This window comes from Fusarium phalaenopsidis (genome assembly GCF_050370095.1).
Source record: "Fusarium phalaenopsidis strain FUZ10S chromosome Unknown contig_32334, whole genome shotgun sequence".
Classification (NCBI taxonomy): Eukaryota; Fungi; Ascomycota; class Sordariomycetes; order Hypocreales; family Nectriaceae; genus Fusarium; species Fusarium phalaenopsidis.
The window spans coordinates 205,299-225,485 of record NW_028145390.1 but is presented as its reverse complement, the minus strand read 5'-3'; the positions used below and the strand labels follow the sequence as shown (position 1 = coordinate 225,485).

At 39.9% G+C, this 20,187-nt stretch overlaps 3 protein-coding genes across 3 annotated transcripts; 1 reads left to right on the top strand and 2 right to left on the bottom strand.

The window, feature by feature from the left end:
* Positions 1 to 731: 731 nt before the first annotated feature.
* On the bottom strand, positions 732 to 1,391 carry LRP88_14196 (cytidine deaminase-like protein; the record flags this gene model as incomplete). The annotated part of the gene is made up of 1 exon (XM_083250546.1): positions 732 to 1,391. One exon carries the CDS (start codon positions 1,389 to 1,391, stop codon positions 732 to 734), a length of 660 nt encoding a protein of 219 aa, XP_083093611.1.
* Positions 1,392 to 13,896: 12,505 nt separating this feature from the next.
* Positions 13,897 to 15,096, top strand: LRP88_14195 (zinc-dependent alcohol dehydrogenase; the record flags this gene model as incomplete). The annotated part of the gene is made up of 3 exons (XM_083250545.1): positions 13,897 to 14,426; positions 14,480 to 14,936; positions 14,989 to 15,096. 3 exons carry the CDS (start codon positions 13,897 to 13,899, stop codon positions 15,094 to 15,096), a joined length of 1,095 nt encoding a protein of 364 aa, XP_083093610.1.
* Positions 15,097 to 16,069: 973 nt separating this feature from the next.
* LRP88_14194 (PLC-like phosphodiesterase) lies at positions 16,070 to 19,611 on the bottom strand (the record flags this gene model as incomplete). The annotated part of the gene is made up of 4 exons (XM_083250544.1): positions 16,070 to 17,032; positions 17,189 to 17,926; positions 17,977 to 18,146; positions 18,315 to 19,611. 4 exons carry the CDS (start codon positions 19,609 to 19,611, stop codon positions 16,070 to 16,072), a joined length of 3,168 nt encoding a protein of 1,055 aa, XP_083093609.1.
* Positions 19,612 to 20,187: the final 576 nt, after the last annotated feature.

Below are 20,187 nucleotides of genomic sequence, written 5' to 3'. Positions count from 1 at the left end.
AGGTCGTGACAACGAGGATAGTATGTTTAAACAATGGTTGAAAAGCAGGAGAGCTCGAGCAACAGTGATGGGCAGCGAACTCGAGCGCTATTTGCGGCTGGAACCATAAGAAACTGAGGATCCAATCGAGCGGTGGATGGCTCACCAGGGACCATTCCCTGTGATCAGCCAGCTGGCTCTTGATTTACTTGCTATCCCAGCGATGACAACTGATTGTGAGAGATCTTTCAGCCTTGCTAAGTTGACGTTGACGTCACAGAGACTTTCGATGAGTGCGGCAACATTGGAGAGGCTGCAGTGCCTCAAGAATTGGATTAAACATGGTGCCATGAAGCTTGGGGCTATTGCACCTGGGAAAGATGGGTTACACCGGGACATTGAGAGTAGTATGAAGAGCGTAGATGTTGGGGTTTGAAATATTTGATCAAATATTTCAAACAACAAATCTGGCTTTGCAGGCCATCAAATATTTCAAATATGACTCTGGATTTGATCGACAATACCGCCCCCGGTTTAATTCCTTATATCAAAGGGACCAGTATTGATTCATCAGCAATGAATTATCCAGGCCCTTATCCCTCTTCGCTCAGATTAGCAAGCATATTAAACCGCTCAAGACCAGGACGATGACACTTCATGGACGACACAAGTATTTTAGGATGAGGCAGTGTTTTTTTCCGTGGGTATTGGTTCTTATTTACAAAGCTTTAACACCTATCCCGTTCTCACTACTACTTCCATGTACTGGATGTCTCGACCCCTTTGGACTTGTTTAGCCGATACACATCGCTGAGTGATTGATAGAGACTCTTGACCCTTTCTACTTCTGCACTCCATCGCTCTCGCTCCTGAGCATCTTTGACTTCTTCAACTAGGTCTTGAAGGCTTCGGGCAGTGAAAAACTTGTTCTTTCGGTTGTACAGATCCCTATCTCTAAGTGATTCGGCACTTTCGCCCTCAACCTTGACCCGAAAAACCTCCTCTAGGATCTCAATGTCGTATGGAATGGAAAATTGATCCCGGCTATCTTCGTATGTGAACATGTAGTAGAACTCCTTGAATCCAGACCATGTTATGCCGCTGAGGCACAAGCTGCATGGTTCGTGTGTTGCAAAGAAGACACAGTCTTCTCGCGTACTCGGTCGATCAAGAGGATTGGGAAAATTCTCTGTGTAAAACTTTTGAATGCAATTTATCTCTCCATGAAGTAAGGGAGAAACTCGTTCGTTGTTGGTTGAAACCGTATATGGTTGAAAGGTTTTGGACGACAGGATGGCGGCGCCAAAGACCTTGCTCCCAGAAGCGACCCCCTCACGGGTCAGTGGGACAATGTCCCGCTCAACTGTCTGCAAAATTGCAGAGAGGAGTTCTTCGGGTGTCCTGGAAGCCATTGTAGGGGTATATTCGTGCTTTCTGACCAAGGAAATCATTTCAGCATCCAGGGAACTGGGAGGATTAAATACTTTACGCTTATCTCGTGAAACTGATATCCCCCCTCGCATCGGGTTGCTCCGTTTTAGGGTCTGGGCAACGGCAAGCGCCGACGCCCGGAAGTAAGTAGCTGAAGCCTACAGAAGTGCCTACGCCTCTTTTCTCAGCCAGGTGGGCCCTCCATGTTGTCGATGCAGGTGCCTCTAGCTCATGCCTTGCTGTTATCTCATATCAACCTAATGCCTCAAGCCACTATCCTGAAATCAGTTTGAGTCTTAGGCCCTGATGCCAATCGTACATCTGAGGATGACTGGGACATCTAATTTCCGCCTAGATGAATGCCAAGACACGCTTAGCTCAAATTGTCAGCTATAGGCGCTGTGTGTGTGAGTATAAGCTGTCCAAATTGCATACGTGGGGAAAATAAACGTCGCCACATGTATCACGCTAGCCCAGAGCGCCGGAGCTCGCCTTCTTTGCCGTATGAAGCAATCCTGATAGCTTTCTGCCGCTTTCCCTGATTGACGCAGGAAGGTGATAACTATAGATCAACGTGAGCTAACCGCAGACCAATATGAAGCTATTCACAGATATATATCAACGAAGATGGATAAACCTAACCTCTATGGGCCATTAGATGACGCCCTCTCGCTGTCTAATGATATTAACGATGCCGAGATGTCCTCAGATGACGCTGCGGGCGCGAGGAGGTATGCGAGGATGCACCTATACGCTGCCGAGGAGCGCCTAGATAATGCTAAGTATATAGAGGAAGAGTTTCTCATAAAGCTTCTAATCGAGGATAATATTAGCATAGATTAAGAGAGATTATTTAGGATACTTATTATCTTTAATAAGTAAAATAAAAAGGCGCCTCGCCCGAGAGATTATAGTAATCCTATCACGCAGGGTATATACTAAACTATTAACCCATAGCTTATAAGAGCGCATTTTAAGTAAGTACTTAAGGTACTAGAGCTAATCTTTAGTGACTTATTTTATATGCCAAAGGCTATATTTTTTGCCCTCTGCGAGTGGCTTTAAAATAATACTATCACCGGCAATAGTTAAGAGATATATCTAGAGCAGAAGGTATTAATTATCCTCTAGATCTTTGCCTTTAGCGCTATGCAGAGGAATATAGTAGGTATCTTCTCTATTAACTAAAGCACGGTCTCGAGGGTATTCCATGAGATTATTAGACCGCTGCTTTAGCTATATAACCGCTTCGTAATATAGCTAATAGCAAAAGAGCTCTCTCCTAATATAAAATTAGATAGCGATTCTATATAGTTTAATAATGCTATAGGGGCAATAAATAGGACTCATATATATGCCTTTATCGCCCTTAAGCAGCAAGGAAGGTAGTAATTAAGGAAGAGCCAAGTCTCTTAAAATATACTCGCCGTAGTTAACCTCGAGGGCTAGTTCGTATATATGCTCGCAGGTGCAAAAGGCTCGACTTATAACTCCGCACTGCTTTAGATCGCCCTTATATAGGTAGACCCGTGGAAGCTTATACTGCCTCGCGGGCGCTTCTACCTTGCTAATATAGGATTTCCTTTGAGATGTAGTATCTTAACGCTATTTATAGGGCATATATACCACCTCAAAGACTTCTGAGACCGAGGAACGCTGCCGGACTGCGAAGAGAAGGTATTTAACTATAGCCACGCTAAGCTATGGTAAGTAATTAAGCGGGCTTTTAGCATATAGAAGAGGAAATTTATAATCCTATATAGGTGCCCTCCTAAGTATAATTTTAATAATTAATAGCTTATTATATATGCCACGGCAGGTATATATAACTTTATCTTAAATAAAGGGAGAGAACCTATTAAGGAGAGAAAGCTACTTAAAGAAATGCTTATAAAAGAAGAGAGTAATATTATAGAGGCGGCTAGAGCTTATGCTAACTCTATCGTGCCTTTCTAAGCTAGTAGGTATATATAAGAGTATATTGCGGCGTAGATATAGACTTAATATAGCTTTAAAGAATATATTAGAAGGCGGCGAGAGCGTAAGGGCGTTGATAATATTAATAATAAAGTTAATAAAGCTAGAGAGTAAGAAAAAAGGAGTTGTAATTATGAATGCGGGGGCGGTGAAAGCGGCGGCGGTAGAAAAAAAACAAGGCCTATTGTTAAGGGCTATAATAAAGATATTAAGGCCGGTATAGAGGCGTTAAAAAATACTATAATTTATATATAAAAAGTAGCTTTTAAGCTAATCTAATTATATAGGTTAATATTAATATTACTAACTATTATAAGCCTACTTATAAGGCTTAGCTATAGGCCTAATTTTCCTTATAATTTAAGCCTCCTTTATAGTAACTAAACCTAATATATTCTATACTATAATATTGCCTAGATCTTCCTAGAATTAATAGATTACTTAGATTATTAATAAGAGCTCTTTCTCTTTTATAACCTCCTCATAGTTAGTAATAGCCTTTTTAATATCCTATAAGCTAACTAGGCGGGCATAAGAAACCACGTTATAAGTCCTCTGGGTCTCCTAATATATTAAAATCTCCTTTATCTCCCCCCAGGGCATACCGCCGAGATCCTTATGATTATTACGCTTCCTCTTCCTATAATAATTAATAAAAGGGTTATTTAGCGGTATATTACTTATAGGATGAGAGCTAGAGTAATTCTAAGCGCGTTGGCGAGGCTACGGAGGCGATAAGACTACTAAGCGGCGACTAAGTGAGTTTCCCGCCTCACGAGAGTAATCCCGCGATATAGGGAGAGATTACTAACTATCCTATATATCCTGTGATGATGTGAGGAAGGCATAGTCGTCTCTCGGCGCCGCTTATTCCTTAGCTTTAGCTTTATCCGCCGCTTCTTCCTCTATCGCATCATAAGTAGCCGCCACTTCCTCTACCGTCTCTATCCGCGCTACCCTGCCTCGCGCTCTTCCTCGCTAATAAGCGCTATCTCTAGGTAAATAAATCTACTTCTTAGCGGGCTTATTATCTAAGAAGATCTTATTATATTCCTTAAAGTTAATATTATTAAAAATAAGTAAATTATTTATAATAATCTTATTCCCTAAAAAACTATATCTCTTAAGGTAGAGATTTTTATTATTTTTATTTATTAATAATAAACTAGACTTATATTTATAATATAATTTAAAGTAATATTTTATATCTTTAAAAGCGCGCTAAAAGGTCTTAATTTATATAATTTTTATTATTATTATTTTTAGCGCTTACTAGGTATTTAATTATTTCTTTTAAAAGCTAGGGATAAATATCTTAAATAATAACTTATAAGTAAATTCCTTTTTTACTTTTAGCTTTTCTTAGTAATAAGCTTTTAATAATTTCTTAAAGAAATATATTTCTTAGTCCTTTAACTAATACTAACTTATTAAATTCTTTAAGTTATTAATATTATCTTTATATTAATAATCCCCTTATCTTTTAAATTCCTTGCCTATAGCTAATATAGACCTTAATAGCTGGCTAGATAGCACTATAGATGCTTTAGCCGGCGATTTTATGCGTGCTACTGAATTTCATAGTAGGAGCTAGGAACGCAGAAGTATCTTAGTAATCTTAGCGTCTCGAGAGCCTTATTTTAAGTATTAAAAGGCGATATTACTATAGCTTAAGAATTTATATTACGATGACTTTAATAGCTATGGGGGAAGGCGGTAAGAAGAGGTATAGTATTAAGCTTAATAGGGTTTTAATATAAGACGGTAAGTATGCTAATTTTATGCATTATAATATCTTAAGTTATAATCCCTAATAGACTAATTGCTTATTAGTATTAGGACCTTAATTTTACCTTTTAATAATTATAATATATATGTATTTATTATTAGATAACTATAATTAAAGTTTATTATTAGATTAAGAGATAAGATAAGATAAGCCCACTATAGGTCGCATTAATTAATAGCCTTTTATTATTACTAATAAAGTAGCTAAGTCCTTATAATATATATATATAACAAGTAGATCAGGCAAGCAAGTGGATTAATTTGCCTAATAAAGGAATTTATACCTAAGATTATATTAATTTAAAAATTTCTAAGAAAATCAGGCTAAGCCTAAAATAGATAAAATTAAAAGTTTAAGTAACGTACTTAATAAGCAAGTGAGCCACACAAGCAAGTGAGCCAAAAATCCCTCAACCTTCATCATCTCTATTTGATCAATTGATTCTCAACCAACCAGTATGTCACAGTCTAATTATAAAGCTAGAATGCTCCTTGCCCTTCAGGCCCTTCAAAATAACCCAAACCTACGTATCCGACGCGCTGCAGAGATATATACAGTCAATCGTTGTACTCTAGGTCGCCGGCAAAAGGGCATCCAATCTCGGCGCGATACCATCTAGAAATCACGTCGGCTATCTGATCTAGAGGAATAGATCCTTATTCACTTCATTCTCGACCTAGATTCGCGAGGATTTCCCCCCCGGCTTCGTGGTATAAAAGAAATAGCTAATTAATTACTTACCGACCGCGACGCGCCACTAGTTGGCATATACTAGGCTTTAAATTTTATTAAGTAATATTAAGAGCTTAAGATATATTTCTTTTATAAATATAACTACTAGAGAGCTAAGTGCAAAGATCTAATTATTATCTGCGATTAGTTTTAGCTTATAGTAAATATAATCGCGAAGTATAATATCTAATTAAATAATATTTATAACTTTAATAAGATTAGCTTCCTTATAGGTATAATTATAAGTAAAATAGTTATTATAGGCTTAGAAAGGTATTTAAAGCTAAAATTAATATAGCCTAGAAACTAAGAATAAATTATAATTATTTAAGTAATTAATACAAAAGGCTAGGCGATCTAGCTATTTATTATTAATATAGGCTAATATTACCTTACTAACTAGTACTAGGATAGTAACCTCCCGGGCGATTAAGCTATTATAATAACTTAAAATAGCTAGACTAATAATAAGACTAGTCTTAAGTAGCTTAAGCACTTTAACTAGTGCATAACTAATTAATTAATTAATTCCTATTATTTCTTAATTCTTAATAAATATAAAAGTTACTAGTTTATTAAATTTAAGAGATATTATAAGGAAAAAAAGATTATTTAGCTTTATATACCACCTTATTTATCTTATTTATTTTAGCCCCTTAATATTAAGTACTTTAGCGTGCTAAAGCGAGCTTATAGTTAAGAAATAAAGCAATTAATTAAATACTCTATAACCCACGTTTTAAAGACTAAGTTCTTTTTAGCCTTTTATATAGTATATAAGTCTATTATAATAGAAAGAAATATTAAGGGGGCTTTTAAAAGAGCTAGCCTTATTCCCCTTAACCTAGAAGCTATAGTCTTAAAGCTTAATATATAGCTATGGACTTTAATGCCTACTAAGGAGGGGATTAAACCCTTTACCCCTTGGGTCTTAAGGACCCCAAAGACTATGCTTAAGGCTAGATCTTAGTCTAAATACCTTAAAAGATAAATTAGAAGGTATTATAATAGCTCTCTAGAGTTAATTATAAAGGCTATAAAGTCTCTTATAAAGGTAATAAAGGGAAATATATATAAGATTATATTATTAAGGGCTAAGATTAAAGACCTTTAAGAAGTAAATAAAATACTAAGCTAGTAATAAAGGGCAAAAGGAACTAGATTATAAAAAAGAGGGGTTATAATAATAAAGGAGGTAAGGTAAGTAATTAATTAAATAGATATAAATGCATAGGTAATAGTTAAATTATTAAGGAGTAGTAGTTAAGAAAGGTTAATTAAACTAGGTATTTAGCGCTATAGTATTTATAATAAGCCTAGGTATAATATAAGGACTTATTAAATAGTAATTAAGATATCTAAGGAAAAGTATAATAAGTAGTTTTAATTAATTAAATAATTTTTAATATTTTTATTATAATCTTTAATAAAAAAATTAAGATTTTTAACTTATTTACTTATTTAACTTACTTACTTATTAAGTATAATATATATAATAAGCAAGCGCTATAAATAAGTAAGTATTATACTTTTCTTAACCCTCTTTAATAAGATTATAATAAAAATATAATAAATTAATTAATTAATTAAAACTACTTATTATATTCTTCCCTAGAGGTCTTAATTATTACTTAATATATTTTAGTATTATAACTAGGCTTATTATATACTCTATAGTACTAAACTCCTAGTCGCGCTAACCTTCCTTAATTATTACTTCTTAATAATTTAGCTATTACTTATATATTAATATCTATTTAATTAATTACTTATCTTCTTTCTTCTATTATTATTACCTTTCTCTTTTATAGCTAGGTTTTTTTTACCCTTTAGCGCTAGCTTAGTATCTTATTTACCTATTAAAGATCTTATATCTTAGCCCTTAATAATACTATCTTATATATAATTACCTTTATTTCCTTAGAAAAATACTTTAATACCTTAAGAATTAACTCTAAGGAGCTACTTTAATATCTTTTAATTTATCTTTTAAGGTATTTAGACTAAGATTTAGCCTTAAGTATTATCCTTAGGGTCTTTAAAGCCTAAGGGGTTAAGGGCCTAGCCTCCTCTTTAACTAGTATTAAAGTCTATAGCTATATATTAAGCTTTAAGACTATACTTTCTAGGTTAAGAGGGATAAGTCTAGCCTATCTAAAAATAAACTTAATATTTTATTTTATTATAATAACTTAATAAGTAATATAAAAGGCTAGGAAGAACTTAGTCTTAGAAATATAAGTAATAAAATATTTAATTAAATATTTTATTTCTTAATTATAAGCTTTTTTTAAGTAAGTTAAAATACTTAATATTAAGAGACTAAAGTAAATAAGATAAATAAGGTAATATATAAAGTATAATAATTTTATTCTTTTTATAATATCTCTTAAAGCTAATAAAGTAATAACTTTTATAACTATTAAAAACTAAAAGATAATAATAACTATTTAATTACTTAATTATATATTAATTAAAGTATTTTAATTACTTAAGACTAGTCTTATTATTAGTTTAGCTATTTTAAAAGGTTATAATAATTTAATTACCTAGGAGGTTACTTTTTTTATATTAATTAGCGAGGTAATATTAGCCCGCACTTATAATAAATAGCTAAATTACTTAGCCCTTTATATTAATTACCTAAATTACTATAATTTATTTCTAGCTTTTAAGCTATATTAATTTTAATTAATTATGCCTTTTTATATTAATAATAACTATTTTGCTTATAATTATACCTATAAGGAAGCTAATCTTATTAAAGTTTTAAATATTATCTAATTAAATATTATACTTTATAATTATATTTACTATAAGCTAAAACTATTTTTAGATTTCCTTTAGATCTTTATACTTAGCCCTCTAGTAATTATATTTATAAAAAAAAACATATCTTTAGCTTTTTTTATTACCTAATAAAGTTAAAAGCCTAGCGCTTATTAATAAGTAGCGCATCGCGGTTAATAAGTAGTTAATTAGCTATTACTTTAATAGCACATAGTCGCGGGGGAAAACCTCGCGTATCTAGGTTAAGAATAAATTAAACTATAATCTATTCCTTTAGATTAGATAATTAGCGTAAATTTAAGATAATATCGCATCGGGATTAAATGCCTTGCTAGCGGTAATATAGCCGCTACTTATTAATCTTATATATCCCTATAGCACTTTAGATACTTAGTTTTAGGTTATTTTAAAGGGCTTAAAGGGTAAGAAATATTCTAGCCTTAGTATTTAAGTCTAATATATTTAGTGATTAATAATTAATTAATTAAATAAAAAGTTAGATATAAAAGGGAAAAGTATAATAGTTACTTATTTATAGCGCTTATTTATTATATATATTAGCTTATTTAGTAATTTAATATTTAATATAACCCTTTTTAAGCTAGTAGCTATTTTATAATTATTTTAATTAAGTTTAGAAATCTTTGCTTTTAATATATAATATATATAATTTACTTACTTATTTAATTTACTTATTATATATAATATATATATATAGCGAGCCAGATAGCAAGCAAACCGGATAAAAAATCCCTTAACCTATACCTTCTCTATTTAATCCATTAATTCTCAACCACCCAGTATATCACAGTCTAATAAAGAGCCTAAAATCCTTCTTGCACTTCAAGCCCATCAAAATACCCCAAAATTAAGTCTCAAAGGCGCCGCAAAGCTCTACCAAGTCAAGCATTTAACACTCTTTGACCGATATAATGGCATCCAAGCCCGAGTCAATACTATTCCTAATTCACGCCGACTATCTAATCTAGAGGAATAGATCCTTATTTACTTTATTCTCGACCTAGATTCGCGAGGATTTCCCCCCCGGCTTCGTGGTGTGAAGGAAATAGCTAATCAATTGCTTGCCGACCGCGACGCACCACTAGTTAGCGCGCGTTGGGCTTTAAACTTCATTAGGTGATACTTAGACCTTAAGACGCGTTTCTTTTAGAAATATAACTACTAGAGAGCTAAGTGCGAAGATCTAGCTATTATCCGCAAGTGGTTTATGCTTATAGCGAATATAATCGCGAAGTATAGTATCTAATTAGATAATATCTATAATATTAATGAGACTAGCTTTATAATAGGCATAATTCAGAGCGGAATAGTCATCATAGGCATAGATAGGCGTAGAAAGCTAAAATTAGTATAGCCTAGAAACCGGGAATGGATTACGGTCATTTAGGCGATCAATGCGGATGGCCAAGCGATCTCGCCGTTTATCATCGGTGCGGGCCAATATTACCTCGCCAACTGGTACCGGGATAGTAACCTCCCGGGCGATTAGGCTATCGCAATGACCTAAAATGGCTAGATTGATAACGAGACTGGTCTCGAGTGGCTTAAGCACTTTGATTAATGTATAGCTAAGCGAATAAATAATTGCTATTATCTTTTAATCCTTGATGGCTATAAAAGTTACTACTTAATTAAATTTAAGAGATATTATAAGGAAAATAAGATTATCTAGCTTTATATACCACCTTATTTATCTTATTTACTTTAGCCCCTTAATATTAAGTGCTTTAGCGTGCTTAAAAACGCTTATAGCTAAGAAATAAAGTATTTAATTAGATACTCTATAACCTATATTTTAAAGACCGAGTTCTTCCTAGCCTTCTATACCGCATTTTAGGCCACTATAATAGAAAAGAATATTAAATTAGCCTTTAGAGGGGCTAGGCTTATTCCTCTTAACCCAGAAAGTATAGTCTCAAAGCTTAATATATAACTATAGACTCCAATGCCTACCGAGGAGGAGGCTAAACCATTAACCCCTTAGGTTTTAAAGACCCCAAAGACTATACTTAAGGCTTAATCTTAGTTAGATTACCTCGAGAGGTAAGTAAAGAGGCATAAAAGTAGCTCCCTAGAGTTAATTCTAGAAGCTATATAGTCTTTTTCTAAGGGAATAAAGATAATTATATATAAGGTTACCTTACTTAAGGCTAGGGTTAAAGAACTTAAATAAGCAAATGAGATACTAAGCTAGCGCCGGAGGGCAAAAAGGACTAGATTATAGAAAAGAGGGGTAATAATAGTAAAGGAAGGAAAGTAAGTAATTAATTAGATAGATATTAATGCGCAGGTAATAGCTAAATCGTCGAGAAGTAGTAGTTAAGGAAGGTCAGCGCGACTAGGTATTTAGCGTTATAGTATTTATAGTAAGCCTAGCTATAATATAAGGACCTATTAGGTAGTGATTAAGATATCTAGGGAAGAGTATAGCGAGTAGTTTTAATTAATTAAATAGTATATAGTATTTTTATAGTGATTTTTATCTTAGAGGTTAAGAAAAGTATCTAGTTTGCTTGCTGTCTGGCTTGCTATATATATATATTAATAGAAGTTAAAACCTATAGGGTTTTAAACTAAGATATTTAAAACTAGATAGAAAATACTCTTTAAAAGGAAACAGCTTTAATAGAGCTATTAGGTTTATAATAAAGCCCTAAGTCCGAAGTCACATAACCTTCCTAAAAGGGAAATAAGCCTAGAAGGGGCAGTATTAATACTCCCTTATATCTTGCTTATCTAAGCAGATATTGCTTAGGTAAGCAGCTCATAGGGAAGCGCATAGGCTATAATATAAGGTAATAAAATCCTAGGCTTATATCTTATAAGCTTATTTTTCTAGAATTTTATTTTATAAAAGACCTTCTTAAAAATAAGATATTTTATATTACTTTAGCCCCTTAATATTAGGTGCTTTAGCATACTTAAGAACGCTTATAGCTAAGAAATAGAGCTTTTAATTAGATGCTTTATAACTTATGTTTTAAAGACTAAGTTTTTCTTAGTCTTTTATACCGCATTTTAGGCTATTATAATAAAAAAGAATATTAAATTAGCCTTTAGAGGGGCTAGCCTTATTCCTCTTAACCTAGAAAGTATAGTCTTAAAGCTTAATATATAGCTATAAACTTTAATACTAGCTAAGGAGGTAGCTAAACCATCGACCCCTTAGGTTTTAAAGACCCTAAAAACCATACTTAAGGCTTAATCTTAGTCTAAATACCTCGAGAGATAAGTTATAAGACATAAAAGTAGCTCCCTAGAGTTAATTCTAGAAGCTATATAGTCTTCTTCTAAGGGAATAAAGATAATTATATATAAGGTTATTTTATTAAAGGCTAGGGTTAAAGACCTTAAATAGGCGAATAAGATACTAAGTTAGCGCCAGAGGGCAAAAAGAACTAGACTATAGAAAAAAGGGGTAATAATAATAGAGGAAGGAAGGCAAGTAATTAATTAAATAGATATTAATGCGTAGGTAGTGGCGGAATCATCGAGAAGTAGTGGTCAAGGAAGGTCAGCGCGACCGGGGGTTTAGCATTATGGTATCTACGGCAAGCCCGGTCATAATGCAAAAACATATTAGGTAGTAATTGAGATATCTGGGGAAGTATATAGCGAGTAGTTTTAATTAATTAAATGGTTTATTGTATTTTTATTGCGATTTCTAACTAGAAGGTTAAGAAAAGTGACCAACTCGCTTGCCTGGCCAACTCGCTTATCATGTACGTTAATTATATATTGCTAGTTGTTCATTGAGAAGGTCTTATGTTCATATCAGGCCATGTTTTGTCCCACGGCCCGTAAAAACAACAATTTGTGCGGCTGCTGCAACGTTGACGCCAGGCACAACAACAGGGTAGGGATGTCAATTGCCTCACTGAATCTCAAGTGCGGGCCATGACATGCTGTGCACGACTGATGCTAGCGCTGCTGCCCTTATGCGAACAGCCTCCCTGAGTAGATCACCCGGTCAAATAGGTAAATCGGCTCCGGAGATAGTGGGGGGCTCTGGCTCGGACCTCTTGGCCGAGGGACCATCCTGAGCTATCAGCGCAAGCGGCTTGTATGTCGACCACGTGGAACGAGCTGTCAAGTCCTACCCGACAAGCCCCATTTTCTCAATAAAACACCCGTACACGTGGCTAGCCAAAAACAAGTCACGGAAAAGTGAGTCCGGGTCGTGGGAAGCTAAACCCCAGTCCCCAGCTTTCTCCACACCAAAAAGATCCACCAAAATCCCTGTCTCGTTGCAAAGTGAGATCATCTGCCTTTTGCCCGAAACAAGCGCCCGCTGTGGACACACGTCGTGCCATGGGCATCCACCGACAGCTGGGGGATCCTGGGGTTTAACCTTAGAAACTGGCATGATCGGATGCTGCGGACCGGATCCGTTGCGGGCCGTGACGGGGGGTTTCATGACTCGTGCTCTCTTCTGTACGCAGTCCTCCCTCTTGAGCCTACTTGATCCTTGGCTGCGTTGGAGATTGTGCAGGTCGCCTGCAGTGTAGCATCTTGCATCCCTTGTCGTAAACACCTGAATCAGTAGGCTTGAATCCTTTCGACAATGACTCGAGATGTGCTGATGCCTAGAGTCTAGAAACACTGTGAATGTCGTGATACCCTCGTTTATCAATACCTCTTATCAAGGACCTCCCCAGTAAACCCACACATTCAAAAGTGCCCCCCCTCCTTGAGGCTCTGACAGATCACGTTTCTCTTCCCTCTTCCCCGCGTTTTGCAGCCGTACATTCCTCGGACGTGCGTTCCTCGGCCCACTAACGTTAGAACATGTAGATCAAGGGGAGGGGTATTTGGCGGCTGCGCCTTCGGTTCAATGAGGGGGTTGCCAGCTTCTACCAACGATATTCAAGCATGAAGCGAGTTGTTGCAAGTTGACCCACTGCGTGCTTCCATCGCTGCCGCTAGCTTCGTGGAGGTTCAGGTGGCATGGTTGTTTTGTTCCCTGTTCGCATAGAGCTGGCATGCTAAGGAAACCCGCGGACCGAAGATGAAGCTGAGCATCGGCAGGGCCACCAGGAGGTGGTCTGATTGTTGAAGCTGGAGTTGGGAGGTATAAATCTGGGCTCTGTCCTGACAATAGGCCTCTTCTTCTATTCAGACAATTCATATCACTTCTATTCATCCGTCTCCTCCCCTCACACTTTACTCTATACACAATGGCTTCCCTCGAGGTTCCCGCTCAGCAGCGTGCTGCCGTCCGCCAAGGCGTCGGCCCCGAGTCAACCACCTCCATCGAGACAATTGAAGTTCCCAAGCCTGGCCCCGGCCAGATTCTGGTCAAGGTCAACTGGTCTGGCCTCTGTGGCTCAGACAAGTCTCTCCTACACAACGAGTGGAAGGACTTTGGCCTCAGCATGATGGATGTTACCAAGGGCATTGCCGGTCACGAGGGTGCTGGTCCCGTCGTAGCTGTCGGTGAGGGTATGGAGAAGCGGTGGAAGGTTGGTGATCGAGCTGGTGTCAAGTGGATTGCCAGCACATGTGGCGAGTGCGAGTTCTGCCTCAATGGTGTGGATGAGGTGCACTGCCCCAACCAGACAAACAGTGGTTTCTCTGTTCCTGGAACATTCCAGGAGTACGTCATCGCCGATGGTCGATACACTACCAAGCTCCCTGATGGCGTCCTCGATGAGGAGGCTGGTCCCATCATGTGCGGAGGTGTCACAGCTTACGGCGCCTGCAAGCGGTAAGTACTCGTGGATATTAAAGAACACCCTGGATTGTGCTCATTTTTCTTAGATCTAATGTCAAGCCTGGCCAGTGGATTGTCCTTCCCGGTGCTGGCGGTGGTCTCGGCCACTTTGCCGTTCAATACGCCAAAGCCATGGGCATGCGAGTCATCGCTATTGACGGCGGAGACCAGAAGCGCGAGCTGTGCATGAAGCTTGGTGCCGAGGTCTTTATCGACTTCAAGGATACCAAGGACATCACAGCCGAGATTATGAAGATCACAAAGTATGGAGCCCACGGCGTCATCGTCACAGCCGCCACTCGGGCAGCCTATGAGTCTGCTCCTGGATTCCTCCGCCCTAACGGTACCGTCGTGGCTGTCGGTCTTCCTCAGGACAGCACCATCATTGCTGGCTGTGCCCCTATGACCATGGTTCTTCGACGGCTGAACGTTGTCGGAAGTGTCGTTGGTAACCTGAAGGATGTCGAAGAGGCTCTCGACTTTACCGCCCGAGGCCTCGTCCGCGTAAGTCTAACCCCACAATATCTCAGAATTTCATATACTAACCCATCAATAGCCTATTCTATCAAAGGGCAAGCTTGAGGACCTCGATGACTGGGTCCACAAGCTGGCCACTGGTCAAGTTGCCGGACGCTGTGTGCTTGAAGTTACGGCCCAGGCTTAAGAGACGTGTTATATGTACAAGTAGAAAGTGATTTGGCGTAGCGAGTGGAATTAAGCGTTGTATGGTGTAGAGAAGCAGCCTATGGGATTTGGCATGCTAAAGCGAAATACGGGCAAGATATAGTTAAAAGACTAGATGAATAAAGAAATCATCATGACCAAGACCTAATCAAACATTGATCCCATTTTATTAGAAGCACGGAGGTCCCAATCTACTTGTTTACTGAAGCTTGGTGTTTATCTTGCTATGCTGATATCATGCAACGGCCTATGGTGCAACCACTACAAGATTTCACAGTTCCCAAAGGTATCGCCACAATTCTGTTTCTCTTTTTGTAGAAAGCCTGCAAGATACTCACTAGAGCCCCGAACTATTTTTAATGAAGTACACGTCAGGGAAGAATCGCCAGAAATGCAAGCCAGTGCCCGTCCGTCTCTAGAAGAGCCAATGATTCTCCCGTGAAAGGATGCCTCACAACCGCCGAGAATATGTTGCATCCTATGCACAACCACCTCCCTCCTATCTTACATTCAGCAGTTTCGGGGTATTACTCTGCCAAGAAGTGACATGGAATTTAGGTTTCGATCGATCGCCCAGGCCCTGTCTACCTTGCCATCCCTCTGGAACACCTTGATGGTCGCCAACTGCCTGATGCAGATCTTGGGTGGCAGCCAACCCCTGGCTAGCCTGCACCAGAAAGGAACCAACAAAGCCGAACAGCCGAACCTACAACGTTCAGGTTGCATGTTAAGTGGTTGCGGCTAATAGTGTGCCACAATACGCCACCTAGGTCTGTGTTGACGACATCTGCCCACAAATAGTCAGTAATCGAGTTGTTTGTTACAATCCCGCTAACAAAGTGAATTTCCACCTTTACGACAATAGATTTATATGTTTCATTCAGTCATTCAAATCGCTATAAATGCATGATATAATACAATCGCTAATTGGGACTACTTCAAGCCAGAGTTTCTCATCTTCCAACACCTTCGCTTCCTGCGCCATCCTGATCGCAGAAAGATTTATGCAGCTTACAGATCAAGTAACCGCAGTCCTCCTCGTCTTGAAAAGACTTCTTCAAAGGCAAGAGCCGGTAGCCTTGCTTGAGACTTTCAAGTTTGGCCATCCCCGAGGCCAGGGTAGAATGGCGAGGATAGCCCTGAGAGTCTGACGATAGCTTCACAGACCATTGTAGAAAAATGAGGCTGGGATACTGGGTCTCGACTTGAAATTCAAGACGAGAATCGAGTATCACGTCGTGTCGCTGAAGTGGGAGGCTACTGGTCCGCTTTTTTGTCTGGGACGCATGCTGTTTGTGTGCATCGGCTGTCAGAATCTTCATCCAGATGTAGACAGAGGCGTCACCCCAAGTTGTCTCTGGCCAGCAGAGATCCTTTGTCATTAGTACGTCGATGGAGAACCGTAGTTCTTGGACGTGGTCTGGGATGAGCTCCGGGGGCTGACGCAGTCTCTTGGGCTTCAACACGTAACCAGAGTTGTCAGTACCGCCATTAAACATGGCCAGGTTGAGTCCCATGTTCAGGTCATTTGTTTGGTAGTTCAAGGCCGCCATCTGGACGCCGTATCGCCAATACTGCAGTGGGCTCAGGTTTGACGAGTCTATTCGACTCGCGTCGGGGTAGACTCGCACCATGTGTCGCGTGTTGAGGAAGCCAAGGGAGCCTCCACCGTCCTTCTGTTTCAAGTAGGACTTGAAATTGGCTTCAGAGACGGAGTAGACAAAATTTCTAGCTGCGTCGACTTTGCTGGGGCGAGGTAGCCTTTTTCCTGGTCCGTAGACCGCTAGCTCCTCCAACGGACCGTTCACGGAAGATTGTGATTGAGGGACCTGACTAAGAGCCTCTTGGCTGATAGCAGAAGAGTTGATAGTGGACGTTGAGTCAGTGCTCTCCGTTTCTGTGAGGTTGCCATGATCCTGAGACGATTTAGTCGAAAGGGGAATGTCTTTCGATACTCGGGGTTCTCGACTAGGCTCGACACTTTTTGCGACTTTTGCCTTGATCAAAATTCTTCCTCGCAGTTGTGACGGAGATGGAAGTGGTCCCGAGAGTTCTGAGAGAGGCTCTGTTACCAATTTCGCTCCGAAGGTGTCCCTCATAATCTGAGCCATGATACTCTTTTGACGAGGGCTGCAATGCACCTCTAATGAGATCCAAAGAGGAAAGTCTGAGGCTACAAAAGCGTATTGGTTGATGGCGTCTATAGCATCCTGAAAACCGATGGATGCTGTCAAGCTGTAGCCGTGCTTAACAATCGGCTGTCCATCTCGCCCGTCCCAACAGTCAACTTCGATAGATCGACATCCCTGAGAAAGCGCCGAGATGTATCCTTGAACTGTTGAGCGTGTGAGAACCTGGCGACCCATAAGGTATGTGTTGTGCGAGCTGCAGATAAAATACTCGTTGATCGGTCGGTCAAGATCATATTGAAGTGGCGTTTTTCTGATGGCCAGGTTCTGCTTTGATAACAGAAACTCGCTGATCTCATTGATAGGTAGTTTGGGAGATTTTGAGGATATTTGAGCTTCCAAGCCGTCCAAGTCGGAGTAAGAATCCGAGCCTAGGTATGATGACAGCAGTGAGTGCTTCTCAGTCCCTGGATCTTCACCCTGAACATTCTTCATGAATTTTAAGAAGTCGGTAACAGATATTCCATGGTTGAGTCCGTGGGAAGAGGCCCGTAACTCTCGACTTAGGATGATGTCGGCCAGAAAATGGCTAGGACTGTGTGTCCCTGCAGTGGAGAATAAAAGACCTGTAGGGCCCTTTGTAGAGCGGTCGGATTCAGAGGAAGATGAGACGCGCATGGCCTAATACCGGATAAGCTTGGATCACAACGTGGAGTGCGATGTATACTTACGGGAGCCGTCTTCTCAGCGTCCGTGGCGCCAGCCGTTGCTGTCCAACCTGCAAGGCCTCGGTGCACAAGATCCAGGAATGTGGGAATGAGAAAAATGGCAACGAGAACAGCCAAGTGCCAGGAAAGAATGATGTACCCAAGTAGGATCTTGGAGGGAAGGTCAGTGACTCCTGGGAGAAATGCCGTATGCAGTGAAAAGAGGACCAGTCTCGATCCGTACAAAACTCCCGGGAGCGAAAGCAAAGAAGAAACTCCACTCCAATACGCCGTGCATATCAAGTGTAAAAGTTCAAGCCCGAGCAGAATGCCAAATTGGGTATGAGTATGCTCTTGTAGACCTCCAATGATGATGCCACGGAATAGCATCAAAGAAAAGACGTTCAATGCGTGATATTTGCGTGTCCGCTCCTTTGAGGCTTGACCGCGAATACGAGTCTCTCCTTGAATAACGAAAAGCCCAATGTCTGCTGAGGAATTGGCTTGAATCCAGGTCCACCAGAAAGAAGACAGTAGGAGCACGAGGGCGAGGATGGCAACAGCTGAGTTCTGCAGAATCATGCGGAGATTAGACAGTTGATATGTAGACCAGGCGCTCAGAGGGAGCAGAAAGAGACTAAGAAACAGTCTCGAAACGGCCCAAGATCGTTCTTTAAAGCGTGACAAAGGCTTTTGACTGGTGTTCGTCGAGTTGGGGCAGCTTTGTTCGCGAAGCAGCTCCCGGACATGAATAGAGACAAAGAAGAACAACAGAACAATAAGTGCAAAGACGATGGTGTTGAACCAATTCATTGACATGCCTGGAGAGCTCGTGATCTGCGATAATATCACAAAGCCTGGCGCACCAGTGAGTGTCCCATTGGTCTCGTAGATACCATCCCTGACACCGACGTATCGCGATTGGTCCGAGACCGGGCCTGCGGGTAACATTAAGGTCGACCAGCTGCTAAAGCCGATTAGGGGTTGAAGGAAGCCGGGATATCGGAGGCTGAGTGCGCCAGAAAAGTAGATGAACTGGATGTATGCCAGCATCTCGGAAGCTCTGGCCATGCGGTGGTAATTCCTGCCTTGGGCATCCGAGAAGACAGCGTGGTGTTCAGTTTGCTGCAAAGGCCAAGAGGCAGCCAGAGAGGCCACGGAAAAGAAGAGCACGGGAAACCAGAAACTGAGGAGTTGCGTCCAGGGTCGAACTTCGGGTGTCAGGTTGGCCTCGACACACAGCAAAGGAGTGCCATCATGTGTCGTTAAATCGAGTGTGATCTCAAAGGTGTCGAGTAAGGTAGACCGGTTAAAAATCGAAGTGATCTCAAGTCTCAACCTGGCCTCTAACGGACCGTACTTGGCGCAAGATGTGTTGACGATTTGTCCGGGGTATTGATGGGCGCCATTATAGTCGACCACCGTGAATACCGGCACAAGATCCAGAGGAGACGTGGAGTCACATTCGGTGCCGTTGGCATAGTTTGCAACTAGGTGAAAATCGGTGTCGAAAGTACCGCGGCTGGCGTTGACGGAAGCTCGAAGACCCTCAGGGATTACCCTGAAGTCGGCAGTATCGACGGAACAGTCCCGGGACTGAACATACGCCGCATGGCTCGTCGTTGCCAACAGCACCCAAAGGGCAACGCTTGAAAGCATTGGAATTGAACCAACGCAAGCGCTGGTTGAGCAAAACTGTCGTGCTATTTTGAATACATGGAAAAGGCGGTGATGTATAACAATGAAACTCCTTGAGGAAGAATTTCCCCATGCCGATGGAACCGATCCATTACTCAGCAGGTATGATGAAACAAACTAACCCCAAGCTGTCCAATGGAAAGAAGATGCCAAGGTTCGTATTCCCAAGTGCTGTTTAGCTTGTGCTATAATTGGGTCAGGCTAGACGAGTCATGGGTCCCTGCTTTGGTCCCTGTATCCTCGGTTGCCTCTCGATGGGTCGATCATGATAACATTTACTCGTATACTTGCTGTTTGAGAACAGCTGGGAGGCTCTCCCGCCAATGAAGTTTATGAAACCGAAAGCCGAGACGCAAGGATAGGGCTTATTGATAATGTGCACTCCCGAGAATGTATCCAAGCTCTATAGGGTAAGGAGAGGAGGAAAATCATTGAAGTCGTCACGAACGCAGGATGCCTAATAGGGGAGGGACTGAGCGGTAAGAAAAGGGAGGAAAATTCCAGAGAAAGAATCGCCTGGCTACCCTTAGTAGCCGG